Genomic DNA, 23,413 nt, shown 5'->3' on the forward strand with positions numbered 1-23,413 from the left:
TTTTCATCATCCATCGTTTTTTTAAACGAGAAGTTTTTCTTCTTTTTACTCTTTTCTCGTTTGCTCTTCTTTTTCTGCGACAGAATGCGACAGAAAAAAAGAGGGCGCGCCCCCTTAAAAAAAGAAATTATGGGCCTCTTCACACTACCACGATTACTACGCGGCGACGACGACGACGACGACGGCAGTAGTAATCGTGGTGTCAGTACTCTGGAGGACGATAATAGGGAAAATGATGACGAGGAACAAAGATTGATGTCTTCGTCATCAATGAGAACATCGTCATCATGGTCGTCAAGAAAGAGAAGCGGTGTCTTCCAGTTTGCGATTTTTGGATGCGCATTCCTCTTCTTCGCGCTCGGGTACGTTTCTTCACCGACGAGGCCGATTTTATCCTCTCAAACATCGTCGTCTTCTCCTTCTTCTTTGAACAGTAGAAGGGGCGCATCATTTTCTGTCCCAAGTCTCGGTTCCTCCTCTTCGCAAAAGAGCGGTCGCCATCGATTTGAACTCCTCGGAGGAGGAGGAGGAAAAAAAAGAGAAGACGAAGAAAAAGAAGACAAAGAAGAAGACAGAGGAGAAGCAAAAGAAACGAACGCTTTGGACGCAGAGTTAGAGTTGGAAAAAGACGAACATCTTTTAGAGCACTTGCAAAAGTCTTTGAACGATAATATCGAGACGCAAGAAAAGGAGACGCTGAAACTCGTCGAGATGAAAGTAGACGAACAAGACGCGGAAAAAATGCAAGAAGAGGAAGAACTGACCGAAGAAGAGCTCGGCATTCATCACAACAGCCACGGAGAGGACGAAGCGTCGAATACCGGTAGTATTGATAAGAGTAGCAGTAAAAATATTAAAGAGGACGGGTCCGAGCTTGGATTTAAAGAGGAAGACAACGAAAGTGGGATGAAAAATGCAACATCGAGGAGGAAGACGACGACGACGTTCGAGGACTCTCTACTGACGAACGTTTCGTCCGAGCTCGACGAGGTGATTCGCGACGGGAAGCAATCGATGATCGATGGTAGAGATGTCACGCCTCGTGCGGCGGCTTTTGAACGCATGGACGATGAGCTCAAGGACGTTTTAGATGCCGTACACGCCGTCGACGGCAGCGGCGGTGAGAACAGCGAGAATCAAAGAAATAACGTAAAACTCGCTCGAGAGAAAGTGTTGTCTTCGTCGTCTTCTTCCTCGTCATCTTTCGATCGCGGAGACAGAAAGATAACGACGCCGAAAGATAATCCCGAGGAAACACTCGGTTGGACTGAAGTAGACGCAACGACTATCGATCCCGAAAGTATCACCGAAAGTGCGCAGTCTGGAGTACGTTCGCTCGTTCTTAATCCAGAGATTGTCCACGAATTGAAGGAAAAATTCGAAGACATGAAGAATAAAGGCGAAGTCCAAGTGGAAGGTAACTGGAAAAAATTCGATGCCGAGGCCAAGGAAGAAAAGAAGCAAATGAAGGAGGCGAAGAAGATGGAGGAGATTGTTGAAGAATCGTCTAAAATTCTCGACGATATCGACGCGGTGCGCATGGCGCAAAGCTTAGACGCGGGAGCTGGGAGTAAAAGTTTCTCGTGGACTTTTTCCTACTTGTATTTTCCGTTGATTGTTTTCTTTTCAGTTTTGTTAGCAGTCATCGCGCTGCTCATAAAAACGTCAGATAAGAACAAATTGAAACGATATGGATCCACGGGTTCATTCGATCGATCCAGTCCAAAGCGTAAGGGCAAAAGTAGACTGTATACGCTCGGAGAGGAAGAGGAGATCTATCAAACTGCCAAGGATAACACGTATCCCGATTTTTCGAACCTGAGGGACTTTGAAAAAGGAAATCGCATTTATAATAGTAGCATAGAGAGCTTCGATGACGAGTACGAAGATGACGATTACGACGATGACTCTCTCGACGACGAGGAGGATGGTAGTTGTGAGGACGATTTCGACGAGGAAGCCTTGTCGGAAAGATCTTCCGACGTATCTTCTTTCCAAGGTTTCCGAGAGAAAGCAATCGCAGTCGCTAAAGCAGCCGAAGAGTTTTTAGCGAACGGCAAAGGAGCTACCGTGCGCGTTTCCAACGCCGGTACTTTTCATGGCGCTTCTAAGTATGGCGCAAACGAAAACGGGAGAGATGAAAAAGACGACGTCGGCGTTACGTCTTTGAAAAAGAAAGAGAGTCACAACAACAACGAGAACGGGCAAAAATCTTCCTTTATAAAAAGCTCCACGACGAAATGGATATAGCTCTAATTTAGATAAACTTGTTGTATTATATGTAGCGGTACTGAGTACCTAGGTATCTGTTAGATCAAAGAAATGAATAAATCCTCTCTTTTTCTTTTCTGGTCGCTTAAATCGCGCTTGACCACGAGACAAACTTAGCAAAGTGCGCTATGTACGCTTCGTCGACAGATGATTTCCCAACGATGCCGGGGACTAATTCGTACGTCTTCAGCAAACTCGGGCGTTTTTCTACTGCATCAGCCCACGATTTCAACCACGGTAATTTTTGTAAAGTATTGTTCAAATCGTAGTCGCGATAATGCTTCAAGACAACGCGCAGTCGAGAAAGGAATCCCATCGTCGCGCAGTCGTGAGAAGTAAACTGATTTCCGCAGCAATAATTCCCGTTGTCACCACCAAAAGAAGCGTTCATTTGCAAGCATCTGTCAGCTTTCGCTAAAGCGTGTTCAACTTCACTAATCGCACTTTCTAATTCTGCTTCATTCTTCGCCCTGAGACACTTGAAAAACGCCGGGACGACCGTGTTGAACGTGTTTTCGAACAATTGTCCATCGTATCTCTGCTCTGCAGTCTTTGGACGCAAATCGACACCGGGATAGGTGTCGTTGCAACAGAAATAGTTCATCACGAGTGCCGATTCAACCATGACCTTACCGTTTGGAAGACGTAATACCGGTACCGACGGGTTTGCCTCGGCATCCGGCGACCCAGTCGCGAAGGTTTTGCAAAACGCCTCGGACTTATTTTCCAAATCTTCCCACACGAATCCGTCGAACGAAATGTTCTTTTCGAGCATGGTTATCCAAATTTTGTGGCAAAATGGACACGTGGCGGAAAAGTAAAGCGCGTCCTTCTCATCAGCCTTGGACGATGGGCGACTCGTCGTCGCCGTGTTTGCGTCTCGAGCTGGTGCCAAACGCATCGACGCTAAAGAAGACTCGTGCGCCTCGGCAATCCCTTCGTGAGCGTACGTACCCGAAGAAGAAGAAGAAGAAGAGGAGGAAGAATTTCTAGATGTCATTCGCATGGACGCTAGCGTTGACTCGTGTGCCTCTGCGATGCCTTCGTGGGCTTGTTTCGTCGCCTCAGCAGAGACGATTAAATTCTTCTTTTGCGTCTTTTGATGCGGAGAAAAAGCGATGACATTCTTCTTCTTCTTCTTTTCCTTCCTGTTGGCGAACACCGAGGACGTGCTTTGAACGAAAGTGTGCTTGGCGGCGGCAAAACTCATGTTTTCTTTCTTCCTCTTTTTGTTTTCTTTCTCGTTTTGCGTCGTCGTCGTGTGACGATGGATGTGATGATGCGTGTGTCTGTGACTCCTTTATTTTTATATCGCTTTTTTTCGCTGGACAGTGTAATGAACAACGACCCTTTTCCTCCCAAACCCTCTGATGCAAGGCAACCAAACACACAACAGAAAGAAGAAATTTTTCGCTGCTTTTGAGTGAAAAAAAAAGAACCACATATCACAACAAACTTTGAACCGAAACGAACGTCTTTATTTGCTGTTTCTTCTTCTTCATATTTTAACCCCGGTGAGGTGAGAGAAAATGAAGAAGCAAGGCTCGTACGTCGATTTGACGCAAGGTGCTACGGAGGATGTGCACAAACACATTCTCTCCAACGGGTACGTCCTCGTCGTCGTCGTCTGAGCAGAAAATGTATCTCTCTTTCTCTTTCCGGAAGAGGAGGATAAAATTGTATTCTCGTGTGGACTCTTTTCCTGAGCCCCGCACTTTTTTTGTGTCACTCTTTTTGCGCGTGATCTTCTCTCTTTCGCCGAACGGCGCGCGCGAGAGAGAGGAAGAGAGAGAGAGAGAGATTCACGCGAGTTCTCGGTCCATCGCTCGAGGGGGATTTTGTGATTTCGTATGAGAGAAAGAGCGCGCGCGCGCGTGTTCTTTCTCACTCGGGCTCTTTTCTTGGAGAATGACAAATATGAGTCACTATTATTCTATCCATCTTTTCTCTCGTTCTCTCGTCTACAAAAAAAAATACTCACATCATCGAAACATCATACTCACACTTATCATCATTCATTCATTACATCATTACAGAGAACAAAATGGTTCCGCGTTCAAATCAAAGATCGTGTGCACCCTAGGCCCGGTCTCGCGAACTGTTCCCATCTTGGAAAAGATGTTAAAGGCTGGCATGTCCATCGCGAGGTTCAACTTTTCGCACGGTTCTCACGAGTACCACCAAGAGACTTTGGACAACCTTCGTCAAGCGAGTGAGAACACCGGCATTATGTGCGCGATTTTGCAAGATACCAAAGGTCCGGAAATCCGTACCGGTTTGCTCGAGCACGGTGAACCAGTGCATTACCACGCCGGCGACGAAATCACTTTGACGACAAACTACGACACGGTCGGTAACAACAAGTTGATCGCAGTTTCTTACCCTGACTTGGCTAAAGATGTTTCCGTCGGGTCTAAGATTCTCTGCGCGGATGGTTCATTGACTTTGACCGTACTCAAGTGCAACGTCGCGGAAGGCACGGTCGTCGTCAAGGCTGAAAACAGCGCGAAACTCGGCGAGCGAAAGAACATGAACTTGCCGGGCGTGAACGTGAACTTGCCGACTATTACGGAGAAGGATCGCGACGATTTGTTGAATTGGGGCGTGAAGAACGGTGTTGACTTCATCGCCGCTTCCTTCGTTAGAAAAGGTTCGGATATAGACTACATTCGATCGGTTTTAGGTGACGCGGCGCCGAAAATCTCAATCATCTCGAAAGTTGAAAACATGGAAGGTTTGGACAACTTTGAAGACATCGTGGATAAATCAGACGGCGTGATGGTTGCCAGAGGTGATTTGGGCATGGAGATTCGTATGGAGCAAATCTTCTTGGCGCAAAAGAGAATGATCAAAAGGTGTAACGAGGCGGGTAAACCAGTCATTACGGCGACGCAAATGTTGGAGTCCATGACTGGCGCACCTCGACCGACGAGAGCGGAAGCTACGGACGTTGCGAATGCCATCTTAGACGGTACCGATTGCGTCATGTTGTCCGGGGAAACGGCTGCGGGTGATTATCCGTTAGAAGCTGTGTCGTGCATGGCGGATATTTGCCGCGAAGCTGAAGCGTACATAGACTCCGCGGCGGTGTTCCAACAACTTCTCGCGTACCAATCGGTTCCGATGAATATATTAGAGTCACTCGCATCTTCTTCCGTTCGGTCGGCGCAAAAAGTAGGAGCTAAATTAATTGTCACCCTCGCAAAATCTGGGAACACGTCTCGATTGATTGCAAAGTACCGTCCAGACTGCCCCGTCCTTTCTGTGTGCGTCAACATGGAAGAAAATACACACGATCCTGAAAACACGGCGAGACGAATGCTCGCCTCGAGAGGTTTGAAACCTATGATTGAGCCAGCGGAGTGGCACGCGCAATCCGGCCATCCTCAGGAGATATCTGCTAACGCGATTCTTTACGCGAGAGATAAGCTCGGTTTGATCAAGACTGGCGATTACATCGTATGTGTCCACAGACTCCTCGGAGATGCTATTATGAAAATCGTGGAGTGCCCGTAAAACTTTATTTATACGTGTCACTCTGCGGAGAGCAAATACAACTTCGCGAATGAAGGTTAAAGGAAACAGAATATTAAAGTACTGGTATTACAATACCTAATATAATATAAGAGCTGATATACAAGGAGGTTGTTCGTAGTATTATTTAGCTAGTGTGGGTTTGTTGCGATAGATTTAATGTTGTTGAAAAATGTGCACGTATACTCGTATAAACTTTGAACTTGGTGCGCGTACATCATGTTGTATACTCGTACCATCTTCGTCTTTTTCGGGCAATTGAAATCGACTTTATTCCTTTCTTTCCTCGCCGTCACTCTTGTTGAACTGGTACGTTCACATTTTCACTGACATATTTTTACTGCAACTCCAATCCTTCGCCGCCGAGCTCCTCAAAAGCATCAAGAAACGTCTCCACTGGTTGAGCGCCTGAAAATTCGACTTTCTTTTTGGTATCCTCGTTTCGAATTATAAAGTGAGGAACGCCACTGATGCGACCTTGAACGTCCCTCACCTGCGCTAGAACTTCGTCTCGATATTTTGACTTATCCCGCAAAACTTCCTCGGCACGCGCGAGATTGGCTTTTTGCTCTTCCGCGTTTGCGCTCGTATTCGCCTCAAAAGATTTTTCGCACGCCGCTAATAATGCGGTTTCATCGCACGGCGCTTTTGAGTTGCAGAAATAATCGATCATGATTGTATCCATAAAAACATCTTGATGCGATTGAGAATACTCTTCCTTCATGAAGTGCGCGAGTCTGTGGCCGTCCAGGGTCGGCCCCGTGTTGCCCTCCAAAGAATATGTCGGCAACCCAATCGATTCAAAGACAGAAGAGAGTCTGCTAATCATTGGCATCACTCGGCTTTCGCCACCAAACTTTTCGCAATACCATTGCATTTTGTTCACGCCGTATTGCAACTGTTCGGGAGTCATATCTTCCCAAACACGAGGCGAAACGAGCATGAACGGTTTCCAACTGATCGAAGAAAAAGAAACCGACGAAGAGGAGGATGTTTTTGTTTTTTCCAAAGCGCGGTCGAGATTGCGTTTCCCGACAATACACCAAGGTCAAACAATGTCCGACACAATGGCGATGGACAGATTAGGTTTCGTTGATGCCATCGTAGCACTCGTCGCGATTCTTCTCGTTGTCGCTCCTAAGAAAGCCTTCGCGGACATTTTTTAACGAACTTTTAGACTTTCGTGGGGTGTTTGGGTGAACGAAACAATTTTTTCTCCGACAAATACGACAAATATAGTACGTGCGCGCTTTGCAGGCCGCAGAGAACCGCACGCGCGCAGAGAAAGATACGCACAAACTTTTAGCGAAACTAAAACGTTCCGAATGCGAACGTGAACGTTTATTATCAGATGTCCTCGTCCTCAACTCCTCCTTCTGTGAATAACAACAACGAGCCAAGAACAAATAAAATTCCTTCCTCCTCTTCCTCCTCCTCCTCCTCCTCGTTATTAGTATTCGATGTGGTGGATGGAGATGCTTTGAAGTCTGCGGTGACAGAGTTTGTCGGCGAGCTCACGAAAGAACCGTGCGTGGGTTTACGCCACGTCTCCGCGAACGTTCAGAAACGAGTCCCACAAATTCTAGACAACGCATCCAGCGTTCAACAAGTCGAGAAGGAAGTTATAAACGCATTTGAGTACGACGCCAAGTACGTGTTGGAAGATGCAAAGAATATAGCGAAAACGGCGGACGAACGCGTGGAGAAGCTAAGCCAAGCGCTGGAAGATTGCATCAAGTCGCTCGAATCAGATTGAAAACGCATGATATTATATCATTAAAAACATAGTATTACTAGTGGAAAAAGAGAAAAAATACATCGCGCGCGCAGCATATACACACGTTCAGAGAACCTTATTACTTGTCTCCCGCAGTCCTCTCCAATTTTTTCGCCAACGCTTCCGGACTCATTTCGCTCTTCATTTTCGCCCACTCGTTACCTCCTCGCAAACTCGGTTCTCTAGAGGAGCACCCTATGCCTAAAAGCATTCCTTTAGAAGAAATTCGTTGTATGCCGTGGGTCGATCCGCCTCTCGAACTCCCTGGCGATTTCTGCAAGACCAACTCGTTCAAATCTTGCGCTAATTTATGGAACGATTCGTTTCTCTTCATCACCGGCTTCTCTAAGCTTTGATATGAGTTTGAAGTATACTTTTCGTTATCGGAGTATGCTTCTGATGCGCCTGTTGCATCTCGTAAAGCATCCACAAACTCTTCCCACACTGAACGCAAGTCGTCGATATCTAAGCACTCTCCGTCGGGATCTGAAATATAAAATAAGGAGAAGAAAACGAACACAGTTAGTACGAAAGTGTAAACGAATTTTAGCTAAGCGACTCGACGTGCGAAAGAATATTCTTACGATCGGACAATACAGGCACTGTCTTCGCAATGAAAATATCTTTCCTCCTCTTTCACCCACAGGCGAAAGGTAACTTTTGTGCACCTTTCTTTTCACTCTCACTCTCTCTCTCCCTCTTATATTTTGGGGAGAAAAGAAAAAAGTTTGTCTCCGCGAGTTGTATCGATGAAAGGCGCTTAAAAGAAGGCGAGAGCAAATCGAAGAAGCATAAGCACGTGCATAGGCCAAAACGTACCGTCGCGAAACATTCTCGTCAGTTGCGAGTGATAGTTTCTCACAATCTCAAAACCTTTCTGTTTTCGTTCTTCCGTGGTCGCTGCGCTATATCTGTCCCAAATCGCACACAAGTCTCTTCTCAACCCTTTGGTGGAATACAAGTGTGCGACTAAATCGATGACGGCAATTTCACCCCCGGTATCCAACGATGGTCGACCCATTTTCTTGTTTTCTCTCACTCTCTCTTTATTGTTTTGTGGTTCTCAGTGAGTTCTCCACGCGCAGCGTGCGTGTTTGATGATTCTTTTTCTGCAAGTGGCGTCGTTTGGTCGTTAACTTTTTCTGTCTGAAATTTTTCTCCTTTTTCTGGACGCTGACTGTCTTGGGCATGTTGGGCGTTGGGGGAGTTAAAAAAATTTTGGGAGTTGCTCTCACAGCAGATGCTGAAGAGTTCTTCCTTGGAAAAAAATCACGTGAACGCAAAAAAATTCCTCACTTCTTTTGAAAAAGACCCGAATAGCGCGTAGAAAATGTCTAAAAGAGGTACGCTATGAAATTCGTCTTTAGTAATACCGCGCGAATTTGAAATGACACCGTTTGTTTCAGTTTCGCGCGTATGCACGCGAGCGCGAATTCGTTTTTTTTTCTCGCCCATTCGCGAACGAAAACGAGGCGGGGCAGACCTAAACGAGAAAATGGGGAAACGGGAGCGCTGGTTTGCGTAAACGCGGGACGCGAAACGGATCGTCGGAGACTACACGTGCAAAGTTCGGTTATTCCGCAACGCGTTGCGTACGTTTGATTGGATCTGTGTATTTCGCGACGTGTCTGAAAGCGCCACCGCATTTTCATTTTTTTGCCCTTCCCTTTTCGGTCTTTCCTTTCCTTTCGAACAAACACAATAGAAACGAGGTGGAGAAAGCTCTCGTTCTCGTCGGGCTTTGTGTACCCACACGCGTAAGAACTTATAAGCTGACGTGCGTGTTTTCTTTCTTTACATTAATGTTTACAGGAGGAGGCGCCGCTTCCGGCACTAAATACAGAATGACGTACGCTTGCCCAGTCGGTGCTGTTATGAACTGCGCCGACAACACCGGGGCCAAGAACTTGTACGTCATCTCTGTCAAACGTTGGGGCAGTCGCCAAAACCGTTTGCCGGCGGCGAACATCGGTTCCATGTTTATGGGTACGGTGAAAAAAGGTAAACCAGATTTGAGAAAGAAAGTGTTCCCGGCGATTATGATTCGTCAAAGAAGACCGTTCAAGAGAAAGGAAGGTTTGATGATTTACTTTGAGGACAACGCGGGCGTCATTGTGAACCCGAAGGGGGAAATGAAGGGTTCGGCGATTCAAGGACCGGTAGCCAAGGAGTGCGCGGACTTGTGGCCGCGTATCGCGTCGGCGGCGAACAGCATTGTTTAATTAAATTCTTCGTAGAAAATCGTAGACTACAAATAAAATTCTCGCACGCTGCTTTGCAAAGCTTTCCTTTTTCTTTTTGACTTCTTCTCTCTCCATTACGCCATTTCTAAACACCAACACCAAAAGTATCAATCACCACCGATGAAAAGGAACGCCGGAACGGTCGCGATGGATCTTTTTCACTGCTAAATCATGCAACTCTCTTGTCTTCCTTGCTGTTATTACCGATACGAAGCTAAAAAACATCGTCAACATAAAAAACTGTTCTCCATTCCTCGACGACGGCTATGGCGAGAGAAGAGAAAAGCGCGGAGAATATCGGCGGCGGTAAAGCCAAAAGAGTTGTGGAGAACACGAACGACGCGAAAATTTCTCTGCGGAGAACTTCTATCGCCTCGCGGTCGGATGAACATATGTGCTCTTGCGATGGCTAAAAATGACAACGACGACGACGACGAAAATGGAGTTCGTTACGCAACAAGTACGAATGCGTCCGCACCAAAAATGGATGATGAAGATGATGTAATAAAGTTTGATCCGTTAGAATTTATCCCGCACTTTTCGTACGCATGGGTCGTGCTCGGTTTTGTGTTGCCGAGCGTAGTTTCCTCACTTCCAATCGTGCAAGAGCAAGAAGACGGAGGTGTCTCGTTGCTATATCAAACGCGATTATGCTCAGAGGTGGCGAAACTGGCATATCTTTCATACGCCCTCGGGAAAAGAAATTTTACTCTGAGTATCGGCAACCAACCTCAAAACGACGTCCTCTCAGGCGCTGCATTTGGAATTGGAACTAGTTTAGCAGCACGCGTCGCCGAGCAGACTCTTACGCCTGCTCTGGTAGAGTCGAATAGTTCTGTAGTCGCGACTTCGACTCCGGCTGTTCTCGCTATAGTTCTCTCCTCGACCGTGCTCGCGCCTATAACAGAAGAGATTTTTTTCCGCGGTGTCGTGCTCGAGTGTGGTTCTGACCTTTTTCGAAACCCTGATGAGCAAGCGAATACGAGAGCAGTGTTTTCTCTCGCGGCGGCAAATGTTTTCGCGGCTGGAATATTCTCCCTCGCTCATTTCAATTTTTCGATTCCGGCGCTGCTCAATTTGTTCATTTGCGGAATTGGATTTGGCTTGGCTTTTCTTTCATCCGAACGAAGAAATGTCACGGTGCCAATAATAGCACATTCCGTGTATAACTTGAGCGTTTTGATAGAGTCGTACTCAAACGGAGTATTGTTGGTACAATGACACTTGCTGTGTGTTTTATTTTTATTTTACAACGACGGCTCGAAATACGCTTCTTGTGTTTGTATATTATTCGCTTAGTAGACTGCGCATACCATCTAATAGCTTTAAAAATTGATGTTTATAATCATTATTATTCTAGCCTTTAATTTGTTCTAATTCAGCTAACCTCATCATTATCGCTTTCTTGCTCGTCTCTTGGACTTCCCCGGCTAAAATGAACTCGTCCACGATGACGTACACCTTCTGAAAGTTGAACACTAAGTCTAACTCGCAAACGTTCGCGAAAAAATGGTCTAATATTTCCACGAACAGATGTATGGATTCTAAATGAACGAGCTCGTTATCGCTTGAATCTACGCATAAGGTGAAGAACAATCCCGCGTATCGTCGATAGACTAACTTATGGTTCTTAAATTCAACGAAAGAAGTGTGTTTCGGATCTCGATTGACGACGACTCGGTGCACCTCAGTTTCCAACTGATGTTTTTCATCCTCCTCTAACGGCACGTAATACTTCGCCAAACGCGTCTTCCCTTGTCGGTTTTGCAACAAGATGAATCGAATCATGATGATGTGTTTTTGCAACTGCAGAGAGAACGTAAGGTCGGCGTGGTATTTCTGTGTGCGTGTTTGTCTTGTGCGTGTTTAGTAGTGTGGAGGGAGGAAAGAGAATAAAAGGGGCGGAGTCTTTTTTTTCAATCGTTTTCGTTTCTTCTTCTTCTCGTTCTCAGTTCTTCTTGTGCATGCGCTTTTTATTCTTTTGACTTGCTTGTGTGTTTTGGATGAGCCCATTCATAAAGCCGCCAAAAAAAAGAGATAAAAGAATGACGGCGAAACGAAGTGGTTCGTTTATATCGTTGACGACTGATGATCAGCCGCACGGGAAAAAGCACATCTTAGACAACGGGATTTCCTTTAAAGGGGAAGTTACTTCCTCTTACCGACCGAAATCGAAGATCGTGTGTACTCTAGGCCCGGTCTCGCGAACTGTTCCCATCTTGGAAAAGATGTTAAAGGCTGGCATGTCCATCGCGAGGTTCAACTTTTCGCACGGTTCTCACGAGTACCACCAAGAGACTTTGGACAACCTTCGTCAAGCGAGTGAGAACACCGGCATTATGTGCGCGATTTTGCAAGATACCAAAGGTCCGGAAATCCGTACCGGTTTGCTCGAGCACGGTGAACCAGTGCATTACCACGCCGGCGACGAAATCACTTTGACGACAAACTACGACACGGTCGGTAACAACAAGTTGATCGCAGTTTCTTACCCTGACTTGGCTAAAGATGTTTCCGTCGGGTCTAAGATTCTCTGCGCGGATGGTTCATTGACTTTGACCGTACTCAAGTGCAACGTCGCGGAAGGCACGGTCGTCGTCAAGGCTGAAAACAGCGCGAAACTCGGCGAGCGAAAGAACATGAACTTGCCGGGCGTGAACGTGAACTTGCCGACTATTACGGAGAAGGATCGCGACGATTTGTTGAATTGGGGCGTGAAGAACGGTGTTGACTTCATCGCCGCTTCCTTCGTTAGAAAAGGTTCGGATATAGACTACATTCGATCGGTTTTAGGTGACGCGGCGCCGAAAATCTCAATCATCTCGAAAGTTGAAAACATGGAAGGTTTGGACAACTTTGAAGACATCGTGGATAAATCAGACGGCGTGATGGTTGCCAGAGGTGATTTGGGCATGGAGATTCGTATGGAGCAAATCTTCTTGGCGCAAAAGAGAATGATCAAAAGGTGTAACGAGGCGGGTAAACCAGTCATTACGGCGACGCAAATGTTGGAGTCCATGACTGGCGCACCTCGACCGACGAGAGCGGAAGCTACGGACGTTGCGAATGCCATCTTAGACGGTACCGATTGCGTCATGTTGTCCGGGGAAACGGCTGCGGGTGATTATCCGTTAGAAGCTGTGTCGTGCATGGCGGATATTTGCCGCGAAGCTGAAGCGTACATAGACTCCGCGGCGGTGTTCCAACAACTCATGTCGCAACAGAAAGTTCCGCTAAACTTGCTCGAATCTTTAGCGTCCTCCTCCGTTCGTTCCGCTCAAAAAGTCAAAGCGAAGGCGATCATTGTTCTTGCGAAATCTGGGAACACGTCTCGATTGATTGCAAAGTACCGTCCAGACTGCCCGGTGTTTTGCGTGTGCGTGCCGAATGAAAAATACGAGGCTGAAAATGCGGCGAGACGAATGCTCGCATCCAGAAGTTTACACTCCAAAGTTTGCCCGCAAGAGTGGTTGGGTGAATCGGGACATCCGCAAGATATATCAAAATCTGCGATTGCATACGCGAGGGATACGTTGAACATTATCGAGAAGGGCGATTACGTAGTGTGCGTTCACCGCTTGTTGGGCGATATGCTGATGAAGATTGTTCTCGTGGAGTAAACAAACAACAATAACTGCGTGCCAATCAAAAAAGCAACGTGAAACTAAACAAACTGAACATCCATTTATTCCTGTGATAATAATAATAATATTGAAATGATAAATCTAATTATCGGTTTAATGTGAAAAGAACACGACGACAATACTATTTCGCTCCTTTTCTTTGCATGCACGAGTAAATTTTCCCAGACGTCATACATTTTCTGTCGAATAAAAAACCACCAACCACCCGTAGTGAACGTAAACACATTTCATGATATCACTCAATTGAATAACGCATTGAATTACATTGCACAACTGTACGAACGTGTAGAATTAAAAACACGCACACCATGTCGCGCGTGTGTTCTTCTTTCACCGCACATTCGCGCAGGTCGTTAAAAGAAAAACAACAGCTCCCCCAACGCAATTCTGGTTTAAGACCACCGACTGCGCAACGAAGCAGGTGCACAACGGAAAGAAGAAGAAGAAGAAGAAGAAGCAACGCCAATATCTCAATAATAGTGACTTCTTCGTCCAAGGGAGATCGGAACGCGCATGCAATCAGACCAGACACGGATTGGCCTCCGAACGACGTATCTTCTGATTTTCGAAAGGCGCACGTCGGCTCGTGGACGGGAAAATCAGCCACGTTCGATTCGAAAGGAAACGTGATTCCTATTCATGAAAAGTTCGTTCCCGAAGCTTTCAAAGAATTTGGCGTTTCTATTGACGATTTTGATGTGAAAACCGTCACATCCGTGGACGTTTCATCTGGAAAAGGTATCGATGCCGCAGGATTGACGCACACGACGAGCTATCTGTACCCGGAAGCTGGCTGCGAATACGGGAAGGAAGACGTAGCTTTCGTAGATCAAACATCCAAAGGCGTGTGCGGCGGGAATTCACAATTGCGAAAAATGTTTTTAGTCGATGGATCGTACTGCGAAGGACCAACGACTTTTGATACCGCAAAAGATGGCGCATCGACGACATCTGGGAAAGATAGGAAAAATAGTGAGAGTAGAAGTAATAACGAAGACGATGAAAACTGTTTAAGATTTGAATTTTGTTTTACGCGAGAAGATGAAAGCTTTGACGTGAGTGATCGCCGACAAAATCCTTCCCCGGGACGATTGCGAGCTCGAGTTCAAGTAGAAAGGGTACTAGTGCAGAATGATGGAGATGTGAGCACAGAGATGCTCGAGAAGAAGATCGTTGTGAGCAATCGCAAATGGGTACTCCGTAACGTCGAATTAATCGAAGAAAGAAACGACGCTGCGTTGACGTCGACGGTTCGAGCTTCTAAAAACGACGCGCGCGAAGCGTTTGAATCGCCGGCAACTGCAGTTAGAATTGAAGGAGACGACATTGGAGTTGGTGAATGGAGACCAGAATCGGGCGTTACTTTCGTCACCCTAGAAGCGCTCGCCGAAGTACCCGAAGACGATGAAAAAAGCGATGATGCCAACGAGGAGGAAACAACCGTAGATGAGCATAACATCAAAGAAGATGGTGTTGCAACAGAAGAAGAAGGTCCGGCGATGCGCGCCTGGCGCCAGAAGCCAGGAGACGAAGCTTTGCGACTAGCCATGGTAGCAGAAAAGGAAGAAATGACTGAACGCGCGAGAAAAGATGTGAATAAATCCTTCAACGACGATATTTCAAACAGAAAGGGTCCCGAAGGACTAGTCGTAGTGCCTTGGTGGGCAGTGAAATCGGATTCGTCATGGGCATCGGCTCCTGATTATGCGGCTGGTGGTAGTTCGCCTTTATTATTATTACCGAAACGTTCTTGGATCTTGATTGTGAGCGCAAACGAAGACGAATTTATAATAGAAATGGGCATGTACACTCAAGACTCTGTGAAATCTGAGCTGAGGCGAAAAGTCATGGCGAGAAGATACAAACACGGAAGGTTAGCATCGTGTTATTTTGTAACAGAACGGCAGCTTTCTCGAGAAGAAGTTGAAGAGGAGGAGAGAAGAATAGACGAGGAGATTGGTGCGTTCTAATGACATATTATTCACTTTCGAGTGAGCATAGGAAAACGTTCAAGTCGACCCAAAATTGATTCGCTTTTTTACCAAGTCCATCTCGTGTCGCCATCCGGTTTTACCCGTGAGTGTTTCTAAAATTATATCAGCAGCCTCTGCGAGACCACTGCCAGCGGGCTCTCTCTCGAATAGATCGTGCTGACATGCTTCGCAATTTCTCTGAAACTCGTCGATATTATTTTCAATATTTTCAAGCATTCGCAGACATTTATTTTTTGAGAACTGAGAAATCGGACATGTTAAAGCAACTTTGAGCGCCTCGAGCCTTCTGGCGTTATCTGGTTGATCGAAAGTGATCGGCACTAAAATTTGTGGTATGCCAAGCTCGAGAGTAGTTCGAGAAACGCCAATCGTCGCGTGGTTTATGACGACGATATTGAAGTCGTTCTGCGCCCTCAAATGTTTCAAGAGCGCGGGTAACGGACAGTAGTCGATATGGAAAACGTTATCGATGTTTTCGTTGCTCTTCTTCGGCAACCGCTCGAGAAATTTCGTCAAACATATAACCGAATACTTTGACATCAATGTACGCGATGTTGATACGGCGCCGATGATACACTTGAAATATTTTTCGGATATCTCTGGATTGCCCGAGGCGGAAACGACGACGATAATCGTTTTTGGATGCCGAGCAAAAATACTCTCTTCTATTCCAAGCTTCAAAGGATCGCTTATGTCCTCCTCTTTACACCAAGTGATTGATTTCGTAGTAGAAGGGAAGTTGGTTTGAGTCACACGCGATGTCTTTGATAGTAACGGATAAGTATCAGGTATCTCGTGGGTGTGATACCATCGCGGAAACAAACAGATTATTCGATTTAGAAGACAATACTCCTTGAAAATGCCTCCGGACACGCTTCCTGTTAATCCGATCAATTTTCTTCGACACTTGTTTATTGCTTTTCTCAAGATTCCATCGACGAAAAAATCGTTCATCCTGAAGTGAAACCGAGATGTGCACAGCAAGCCAGTCGCTGGGTGATGCGTAACGTCTGAACACAAAAGTAACGCCGGAGTCAATAAAACGCTGATGAACTCGAACGTCTGCGTAGGAGTGGACGTTACATTCTTCTCTTCAAACTCTTCTTGTAGAAACTTAACCGCAAAATCAAACGGAATCGCACAGATGACGAACGACTCGTAATCTGAGTTTATTATTGATTTCAAAACGCGATAGTGCTCCATAGAAGTGCTGAGAAAGTAGTCAACAATGGATCTTGTTTTTTTCTTTTTTCGAGACAACACTTCTTCGTACAATTCGCGTTTTGAAACAAAGTGAAAGTCGATCGCGTTTACCGACTCTTCTTCCGAGAGTTCTTCGCGACATGTTTCTTCAAAGTATTCGTTCGCGATGACGCAAATGCGGGTCCACGACGGTTCCATCGCGCGTAAAGTTTTTGCCAGTGAAAGGATGGGAAGCACGTCGCCGCTCGATCCGTTCACACAACTCAAAACTATAACTTTAGTTCGTTTGGCAAAGCAACCTTTCTTTGTATCGAGAGTCACAATATCCTCGCTAAAGTTATATCCATCGCTGTAATCGCTCGTTTTCGTTCCGTTGTCGTGCTTTGTGAGACCAGGAGTAGTAGTAGGAGTAGTAGCAGCAGCAGCAAACATTTATTCGAAAGGAGAGATCTTTTCTTTTTCTTTTTTGTCATACGAGTATTTTAGGCGTTTTTTTGGCAACGAGCGTTGTAACGACCCGATTCTTCTTAACCCCTTTCAACGTGACTTTATTATCATCCGTCGTCGTCGTATGGCATACTTTCGGTAAAATATTACGATGCAGCAATTCAAATCTAACATCCACAAAACGACGCGCACATAAACTCACATCACGATGGGGCAAAATACCGTTCGGAGATGTCTGTTTACAATGCGAAACAGCGCACACAGGAGAGCGTACGCGACAAACAGAGACAGTAAAGACAGTAATTCTACCTCTTCGACGAAGAAAATATACTCTCTCATAGATAAGTACGCCGCGCTTCCGAGCAGCAACGTCGAGAATATCGTCGATATAACGAAAATGAAAAGGAAACTTCAAAACTTAGACGCGATTATTGCAGCGCACGTCGTCACGCATCCAAACAGTCAACTCTCACACGGCAACCAAACAGAGGAATTCGGGAACAACGACAGGTTGCACCAGTTAACTGTCAACGAACGAGAAATCACGGACGCGTTCAAGATTCGTAACTTAGCGCGCGCGTTTCGAAATCGCGGACATCTGGTCGCTAAGCTAGACCCACTCGGGAGAAACTTAGGCCAAGTGACGAGAGGCAGCGAAACCGACGCGAAGACGAGAACGTCCGTCCCTACCGATGGAGTCGATTTGGCAAAGTTGATGAAAGACTTCGACAAAAATAGACTAAGAGACGATACGACGGGAAGGAAGCTCAATTTGAACGAGTATCTCGGTTTATCGGACAGAAATGAAGACAGAGAATTTTACGTGGGCGATGATTTAGCGACTTTCGATAAAGCACATAACGGCAAGTTACGGTGGAAAGCGAAGGATATTCTCGGACGCCTACGAAGCACGTACAGCGGCACGTTCGCCGTGGAGTATACGCATCTCACATCCGCGACGAAGAAAACGTGGTTGCGCAAGCGCTTAGAGCCAGAACACGCGATGCAAACGACGAAAGACCAGAAGATTAAAATTATGAAACGTTTGACAGTCGCGGATGCATTTGAGGAGTATTTAGCGGAAGCGTTTCCATCCGCCAAGCGATTCGGTTTGGAAGGCGCCGAAGGTGTCGTGCCAGGTTTAGTTTCGCTCGTAGAACGCGCGTCGGAACAGAAGTGTGAATCCATAGTATTAGGAATGGCGCATCGCGGAAGATTGAATGTGCTTTCAAATATATTTCAAAAGCCTTTCGGAGCGATCGTATCAGAGTTGAAGGATGACAAAGAATCCTTCATGGTAGGCGACGTGCGCTATCATCTCGGCTTGAAATCAAAAGTGCAAGTGCCGATGCGCGACTTGACCGATATCGAAGATTCTAAGGATGAAATGAAGAGCAAGAAAAGCTCACGATCGATCGAACTCGAAATTTTGCCGAACCCGAGTCATTTGGAAATGGTCAACGCCGTCGTCACCGGCGTCGCTCGCGGTAAACAGTTTAAAATTTCACCACATACGAATGGACATGGTGATAACGCGCGCAATAAAGTTATCCCGTTAATCATACACGGCGACGCTTCATTCTCTGGTTTAGGTCAGAATCCCGAAGTTATGACTTTGCAAACACTCTTCGACTACACCACGGGAGGCACGATACATGTCATCATCAACAATCAGATTGGATTTACAACTTTACCGAGAAGAGCGAGGAGTTCTCCACATCCTTCCGACGTATCGAAAGGGTTTAACACGCCAATATTTCACGTCAACGCGGATGATCCCGAAGCTATAAAGAACGCGATGGACATCGCTATCGATTACCGACAAAAGTTTAATACGGATGTCGTCGTCGATGTGGTATGTTACCGTAGGTTCGGTCACAACGAATTAGACGACCCTAGCGTTACCTTGCCAGTTACGCAGAAACTCATCGAGAAAAGGCCTCGCGTATCCGAGATATACGCAAATAAATTGATTGAAGAAGGTGTCATTGATGAAACAGATGTACTTCGTTGGAAACGAACCGTATTAAACGAATTGAAGAAGCAATCGGAAGAGGAGAAGAGCTTTGCAAAAAACACGAGCAATTGGGTGCAAAACGTGTTTCGCGACTACTCTGCTGTCGGTGGTGGTGGTGGCGTTTTAGGCGCCGAAGCGAAGAACATTACCACTGGTACCGGGATTCCGAGGCAAATGATGCAATTTATATTGGATCATTTAAGCAAAGTTAGCGCAAACGATGAAAATTTTGCTCTCCATCCGAGAATCGAGAAACTCTTACAGTACAGGCGAAGAGCGATGGAAGGAAAAACCGGCATAGATTGGGCATTGGCTGAGCACGTTGCGTTTGCATCGTTCGTTTTAGCCGGAAAGCACGTGCGTTTGTCTGGTCAAGATTGCGAACGAGGAACGTTCAATCAGCGTCATTCGGTGATTTTTTGCTGCGAGACGGGAAGGGGAGTAAACAAAATCAACGAAATGGTAACGAGTATTGACGACCACAGCAATGTACACACATCATCGTCGCGAGAAAGCAGTGCTGCGTGGTTTATTGCAGCCAATTCTCCTTTATCCGAACACGCTGTTTTAGGTTTTGAATATGGATTTTCCGTGGAGAGCGAGAATGAAGCGGTGACGATTTGGGAGGCGCAATTTGGAGATTTCGCGAATAACGCGCAGGTAATCATCGACCAGTTCTTATTAACTGGTGAAGAAAGATGGGGACAGCAAAGTAATCTGATAGTGTTGCTTCCTCATGGATACGAAGGACAAGGACCTGATCACTCCACCGCCCGAATCGAACGATTCCTCCAGATGACCAACGACGATGGCGACTCTCTTCCCGGTTCATCATCATTCGATCGCGCGCTCATGGATAAGATTTTCAAAGCCGTCTCCACGGATGCGAACGACTCGCGCAATGGTAAAGTGGTCAATTTAGAAGTGCTCAGAGAAACGTTTTCAAAGAATGATGACGAGAAAACCTCATCTTCTCCGAGCGCGGAGGACACGGAAACGAGCGAGAACGACGAGAGAAGTCAAAGCGTTGGCTTGTTTTCAGACATACAAGCATACTTTGGAGACCGAAAAGAGGTCACTCGAAGAGAATGGGATAGGTTTGCGAAACGTTTAGCGAGAGCCTCCGCAACGTCTCGCGCAAACTTTTTACTGTTACAACCAACGACGCCGGCGCAATACTTCCACGCTTTGCGCAGACAGTCTTTGATGAATAACTCAAACAGAAAGCCACTCGTTATCATCACTCCAAAGTATCTGTTGCACCACAGAAGATGTCAAAGTCTTTTAGAAGATTTTGACGAACGTTCGAGCTTTCGCCGCGTCATATGTGATGGCGATGCCGGCGATCAGCTTTTCAACGACGATGATAACACGAGCATAGCGCAAAAACAAGGCGACGAAATAAGAAAAGTTCTATTGTGTTCGGGGAAGATTTGGTACGATTTGAGCAGGCACAGAACGGCGAACAAAATCGACGACGTGATTTTAGTGCGCTTAGAGCAGATATTCCCGTTTCCGTACGACGCATTGGCGCGACGTTTGACCCGCTTTCCTAACGCAAAATTGTGTTGGGTCCAAGAAGAGCCGAAGAATATGGGCGCTTGGAGTTACATTAAAGACAGAGTAAAGACTACAGAAAGGGCGAGTTCAAGTGGTGCCGAATGGATGAGAGATATCTCGTACGTTGGCCGCTCGCCAGCCGCGAGTCCAGCGACTGGTTCACAAAGCGTTCATTTGAAGGAAGCGGAGGAAATCGTTCGCGAAGCCTTCAAATGATTGATTTTCTCCCCTCGATGTCTATGCCTGCATTCACGCGCTTCTCTTTGCGAGACGCGTCTTCATTCCATTAACGTTTCCTGCGCAAAGTCAGCGATTGTATAAAAGTATAGTACCCGCGAAATATATCATTGAATCTCGTTCCTCGAATACTATTATCGATTCGCAGTGGGTAGTTTTTGCGCGTGCAGTTGTTTCTCCGTGTTTGTCGTTCGTCAAAAATGCTATATTGAAAGCTAATTAGAATTGATCGCTTAACCGAACGCTGGTGGCGATAGCGAATCGATTTCTATCTCCTCCGTCCATGAATTTATCTTTGCACGCTTTTGGGCTCTTTTCTCCGCCGTATTCATCTCTTTATCAGCACTATCTTGTGCGCGATGTTTCGGCGCTACGTTGCGTTTCCCTCTCGAACGCGAGGCTAAAACGTCTCCCCAGCTTTGGACCCTATCGCATCGCGGGCATGGTCCCTTTTCCGGAATCAGTTCATAGCTTTCATGAATCGCGTCCTCATCTCGGTTCTCTTTGTCGCTATGCAAATCACGACCGTATTTAAAAAAATTTTCTGCTAAACATACCAAATGCGCGTGCGCACCACATGAAGAGCACGTACAACACACTTCTTCCTCGTCGGCGTACTCTGAATCGGTATTATTACCTCCTTCGGTACTGTTTGATTGTCGAAGGCACACTTCACAAACGTGTTGTTGATGTTGTTGATGTTGTTGTTTCGAGACACGCTGCGAGCTCATGAAAATATCCGAGTCCTGGGACTGGAGAGGTAAAAAATCTTCGCTCTCTAAATCATCATCGTCATCATCATTGTCGTCTCTTTTCCTTCTTTTCTTCTTAGATGTTTTTGTTGGATTGTGTTCCTTCACATACGCGTCAAGTTCGTTCATCTCTCCGACTTCAACTCGAACGTGCGATGGAATATTTACATCCTTTTTCTCAGCGTTTTCAAGCACGTCGCGCTTGTGAGTATCGTTGAAAAAATGAACGACGAGCGGTAAATGTCTCCAAGGAGATAAGTTCAGCATGGCCAACCCTAAAAGAGATTTATTCAAAATTGTCGAATGCCGACTTCCAATCTTGAGTTTGTTCTGCGCCAGGTCTTTCACGGCCCTCGACGTCGTTGGATTTTGCCAAGCCCATTCGAAGCCGAGTGCCTGAGTTTTCGTTGGGAAACCGTACACGCACAATACCATCTCACAAGGACGTAATTTCTTCGTATACTTCGCTCCAGCATTCGCGTATTGCCCATTGTGTTGTAAAAGTCTCCTCTTTGGATTCACGGTAAAACCAACATACGTTTTACCTTTGTGCTGTTCGGACAAAGACGCGACAAGGTAGCAGCACGCAAACACTCCTTCATCAAATCCTTTTTCGTCGTCATCGTCGTCGTCGTTTTTCCTTTGCGATGCCGGGGATGGCGATGGTGGTGAGAGCATATTATAAATGTGCAGCACAAACTTTGAGCGTCTAGGATTACTCTCGCACCAACAACATGTCAAGTGATACAAACACGTGGTACCGCACGAAGAATGACGCGTGATTTTTGAAATTTGAACTCTTCTTTATTTTTAGGCAACTCTCCAACACAGAACACGTACAAGTATCTTTTATTGAAAAGCGAAAATAACGCGCGCTTATACGCGCTTCACACGTGCGTATTAGTTCTCAAGAGATACTCACACGTACGTATACAATTAATTTACAAGTTGAGCAAAGATAATAGCTATGAAAGTACCGCACGCGTTCCCCAGGTTACCAACCAAGATTGCCGGCGCAACTAACTCTCGCCAATTCTTTGCTTTGGCAAACGCTGCCGCCGTGGCAGGTCCACCAACACCCGCATTCGACGCGACAAGCATCTCCGGGGACGAGAACATAACACCAACCGCAAGCAGATGAACGGCGAACATCGTACTCGCGAAATAAAGCAAGTTTGCATCATTCGTGAACGCGTGAATCAAAGGCGGCGATGATGCTCCGGCACTCGCAAAGAATACATATAATAAGCACTGTCCCGTAAAGTTTCCGGCATTTACGACAGCATCTTTGACTTTGAAAAACGTCGCAGTCAATACGGAAAAGAGCGTAACAACAGGTAAGAACAAACGACTGGAACTTACGCCTTCAAGTATCGTTGACCAGAACTCAGCTTCGATGCGCGCAGCTATCAAAATTGCAAGCGTCAACGCAAGAGCCATTTTAACATCGGACGCGTCGAAAGTCGATCGGTGGTCCGTCGATGTGGCTACATCTTCTTTTTCCATCTCGTCATGTTCTGTTCTCTTGTATTGATCACCCAGTATTGATACTAACGGGAAGTAAAGAAAGGCGAACACATTGTCAACGACCAAACCTTGAGCTTGCGCCTGAGGCGACACCCCTAATGCTTGACAGGAGGCGACGTAGTTGATTCCACTCCCAATATTCTTGGCAACGAGCGCAGCGGCGAGCGCGGGAAAAATAGTGGGGTACAATGCGTAACTGCGCTTATG

At 46.2% G+C, this 23,413-nt stretch overlaps 15 protein-coding genes across 15 annotated transcripts; 8 read left to right on the top strand and 7 right to left on the bottom strand.

Annotated features, from left to right (window-relative positions):
* Positions 1 to 129: 129 nt before the first annotated feature.
* Positions 130 to 2,250, top strand: Bathy07g04760 (unknown protein; the record flags this gene model as incomplete). The annotated part of the gene is made up of 1 exon (XM_007511895.1): positions 130 to 2,250. The coding sequence occupies one exon, from the start codon at positions 130 to 132 to the stop codon at positions 2,248 to 2,250; it is 2,121 nt and encodes a 706-aa protein (XP_007511957.1).
* Positions 2,251 to 2,356: 106 nt separating this feature from the next.
* On the bottom strand, positions 2,357 to 3,481 carry Bathy07g04770 (predicted protein; the record flags this gene model as incomplete). Its single annotated transcript, XM_007512026.1, has 1 exon — positions 2,357 to 3,481. The coding sequence occupies one exon, from the start codon at positions 3,479 to 3,481 to the stop codon at positions 2,357 to 2,359; it is 1,125 nt and encodes a 374-aa protein (XP_007512088.1).
* Positions 3,482 to 4,188: 707 nt separating this feature from the next.
* On the top strand, positions 4,189 to 5,787 carry Bathy07g04780 (predicted protein; the record flags this gene model as incomplete). Its single annotated transcript, XM_007512261.1, has 1 exon — positions 4,189 to 5,787. The coding sequence occupies one exon, from the start codon at positions 4,189 to 4,191 to the stop codon at positions 5,785 to 5,787; it is 1,599 nt and encodes a 532-aa protein (XP_007512323.1).
* Positions 5,788 to 6,142: 355 nt separating this feature from the next.
* Bathy07g04790 (DSBA oxidoreductase) lies at positions 6,143 to 6,718 on the bottom strand (the record flags this gene model as incomplete). The annotated part of the gene is made up of 1 exon (XM_007512056.1): positions 6,143 to 6,718. One exon carries the CDS (start codon positions 6,716 to 6,718, stop codon positions 6,143 to 6,145), a length of 576 nt encoding a protein of 191 aa, XP_007512118.1.
* Positions 6,719 to 7,156: 438 nt separating this feature from the next.
* Bathy07g04800 (unknown protein) lies at positions 7,157 to 7,561 on the top strand (the record flags this gene model as incomplete). Its single annotated transcript, XM_007511867.1, has 1 exon — positions 7,157 to 7,561. The coding sequence occupies one exon, from the start codon at positions 7,157 to 7,159 to the stop codon at positions 7,559 to 7,561; it is 405 nt and encodes a 134-aa protein (XP_007511929.1).
* A 100-nt stretch (positions 7,562 to 7,661) lies between these two features.
* Positions 7,662 to 8,603, bottom strand: Bathy07g04810 (predicted protein; the record flags this gene model as incomplete). The annotated part of the gene is made up of 2 exons (XM_007512185.1): positions 7,662 to 8,068; positions 8,402 to 8,603. 2 exons carry the CDS (start codon positions 8,601 to 8,603, stop codon positions 7,662 to 7,664), a joined length of 609 nt encoding a protein of 202 aa, XP_007512247.1.
* Positions 8,604 to 9,384: 781 nt separating this feature from the next.
* Positions 9,385 to 9,804, top strand: Bathy07g04820 (60S ribosomal protein L23; the record flags this gene model as incomplete). Its single annotated transcript, XM_007512118.1, has 1 exon — positions 9,385 to 9,804. One exon carries the CDS (start codon positions 9,385 to 9,387, stop codon positions 9,802 to 9,804), a length of 420 nt encoding a protein of 139 aa, XP_007512180.1.
* A 426-nt stretch (positions 9,805 to 10,230) lies between these two features.
* Positions 10,231 to 11,046, top strand: Bathy07g04830 (unknown protein; the record flags this gene model as incomplete). The annotated part of the gene is made up of 1 exon (XM_007512092.1): positions 10,231 to 11,046. The coding sequence occupies one exon, from the start codon at positions 10,231 to 10,233 to the stop codon at positions 11,044 to 11,046; it is 816 nt and encodes a 271-aa protein (XP_007512154.1).
* Positions 11,047 to 11,181: 135 nt separating this feature from the next.
* Bathy07g04840 (predicted protein) lies at positions 11,182 to 11,613 on the bottom strand (the record flags this gene model as incomplete). The annotated part of the gene is made up of 1 exon (XM_007511804.1): positions 11,182 to 11,613. One exon carries the CDS (start codon positions 11,611 to 11,613, stop codon positions 11,182 to 11,184), a length of 432 nt encoding a protein of 143 aa, XP_007511866.1.
* Positions 11,614 to 11,870: 257 nt separating this feature from the next.
* On the top strand, positions 11,871 to 13,445 carry Bathy07g04850 (predicted protein; the record flags this gene model as incomplete). The annotated part of the gene is made up of 1 exon (XM_007512235.1): positions 11,871 to 13,445. One exon carries the CDS (start codon positions 11,871 to 11,873, stop codon positions 13,443 to 13,445), a length of 1,575 nt encoding a protein of 524 aa, XP_007512297.1.
* A 332-nt stretch (positions 13,446 to 13,777) lies between these two features.
* Bathy07g04860 (predicted protein) lies at positions 13,778 to 15,439 on the top strand (the record flags this gene model as incomplete). The annotated part of the gene is made up of 1 exon (XM_007512153.1): positions 13,778 to 15,439. The coding sequence occupies one exon, from the start codon at positions 13,778 to 13,780 to the stop codon at positions 15,437 to 15,439; it is 1,662 nt and encodes a 553-aa protein (XP_007512215.1).
* A 122-nt stretch (positions 15,440 to 15,561) lies between these two features.
* Bathy07g04870 (predicted protein) lies at positions 15,562 to 17,098 on the bottom strand (the record flags this gene model as incomplete). The annotated part of the gene is made up of 2 exons (XM_007512211.1): positions 15,562 to 15,587; positions 15,625 to 17,098. The coding sequence occupies 2 exons, from the start codon at positions 17,096 to 17,098 to the stop codon at positions 15,562 to 15,564; spliced, it is 1,500 nt and encodes a 499-aa protein (XP_007512273.1).
* A 223-nt stretch (positions 17,099 to 17,321) lies between these two features.
* Bathy07g04880 (2-oxoglutarate dehydrogenase E1 component) lies at positions 17,322 to 20,906 on the top strand (the record flags this gene model as incomplete). Its single annotated transcript, XM_007512201.1, has 1 exon — positions 17,322 to 20,906. One exon carries the CDS (start codon positions 17,322 to 17,324, stop codon positions 20,904 to 20,906), a length of 3,585 nt encoding a protein of 1,194 aa, XP_007512263.1.
* A 254-nt stretch (positions 20,907 to 21,160) lies between these two features.
* Positions 21,161 to 22,357, bottom strand: Bathy07g04890 (predicted protein; the record flags this gene model as incomplete). Its single annotated transcript, XM_007512012.1, has 1 exon — positions 21,161 to 22,357. The coding sequence occupies one exon, from the start codon at positions 22,355 to 22,357 to the stop codon at positions 21,161 to 21,163; it is 1,197 nt and encodes a 398-aa protein (XP_007512074.1).
* A 258-nt stretch (positions 22,358 to 22,615) lies between these two features.
* Positions 22,616 to 23,119, bottom strand: Bathy07g04900 (conserved hypothetical protein; the record flags this gene model as incomplete). The annotated part of the gene is made up of 1 exon (XM_007511876.1): positions 22,616 to 23,119. One exon carries the CDS (start codon positions 23,117 to 23,119, stop codon positions 22,616 to 22,618), a length of 504 nt encoding a protein of 167 aa, XP_007511938.1.
* Positions 23,120 to 23,413: the final 294 nt, after the last annotated feature.

The sequence above is a fragment of the Bathycoccus prasinos genome (genome assembly GCF_002220235.1).
Source record: "Bathycoccus prasinos genomic : Chromosome_7".
Classification (NCBI taxonomy): domain Eukaryota; kingdom Viridiplantae; phylum Chlorophyta; class Mamiellophyceae; order Mamiellales; family Bathycoccaceae; genus Bathycoccus; species Bathycoccus prasinos.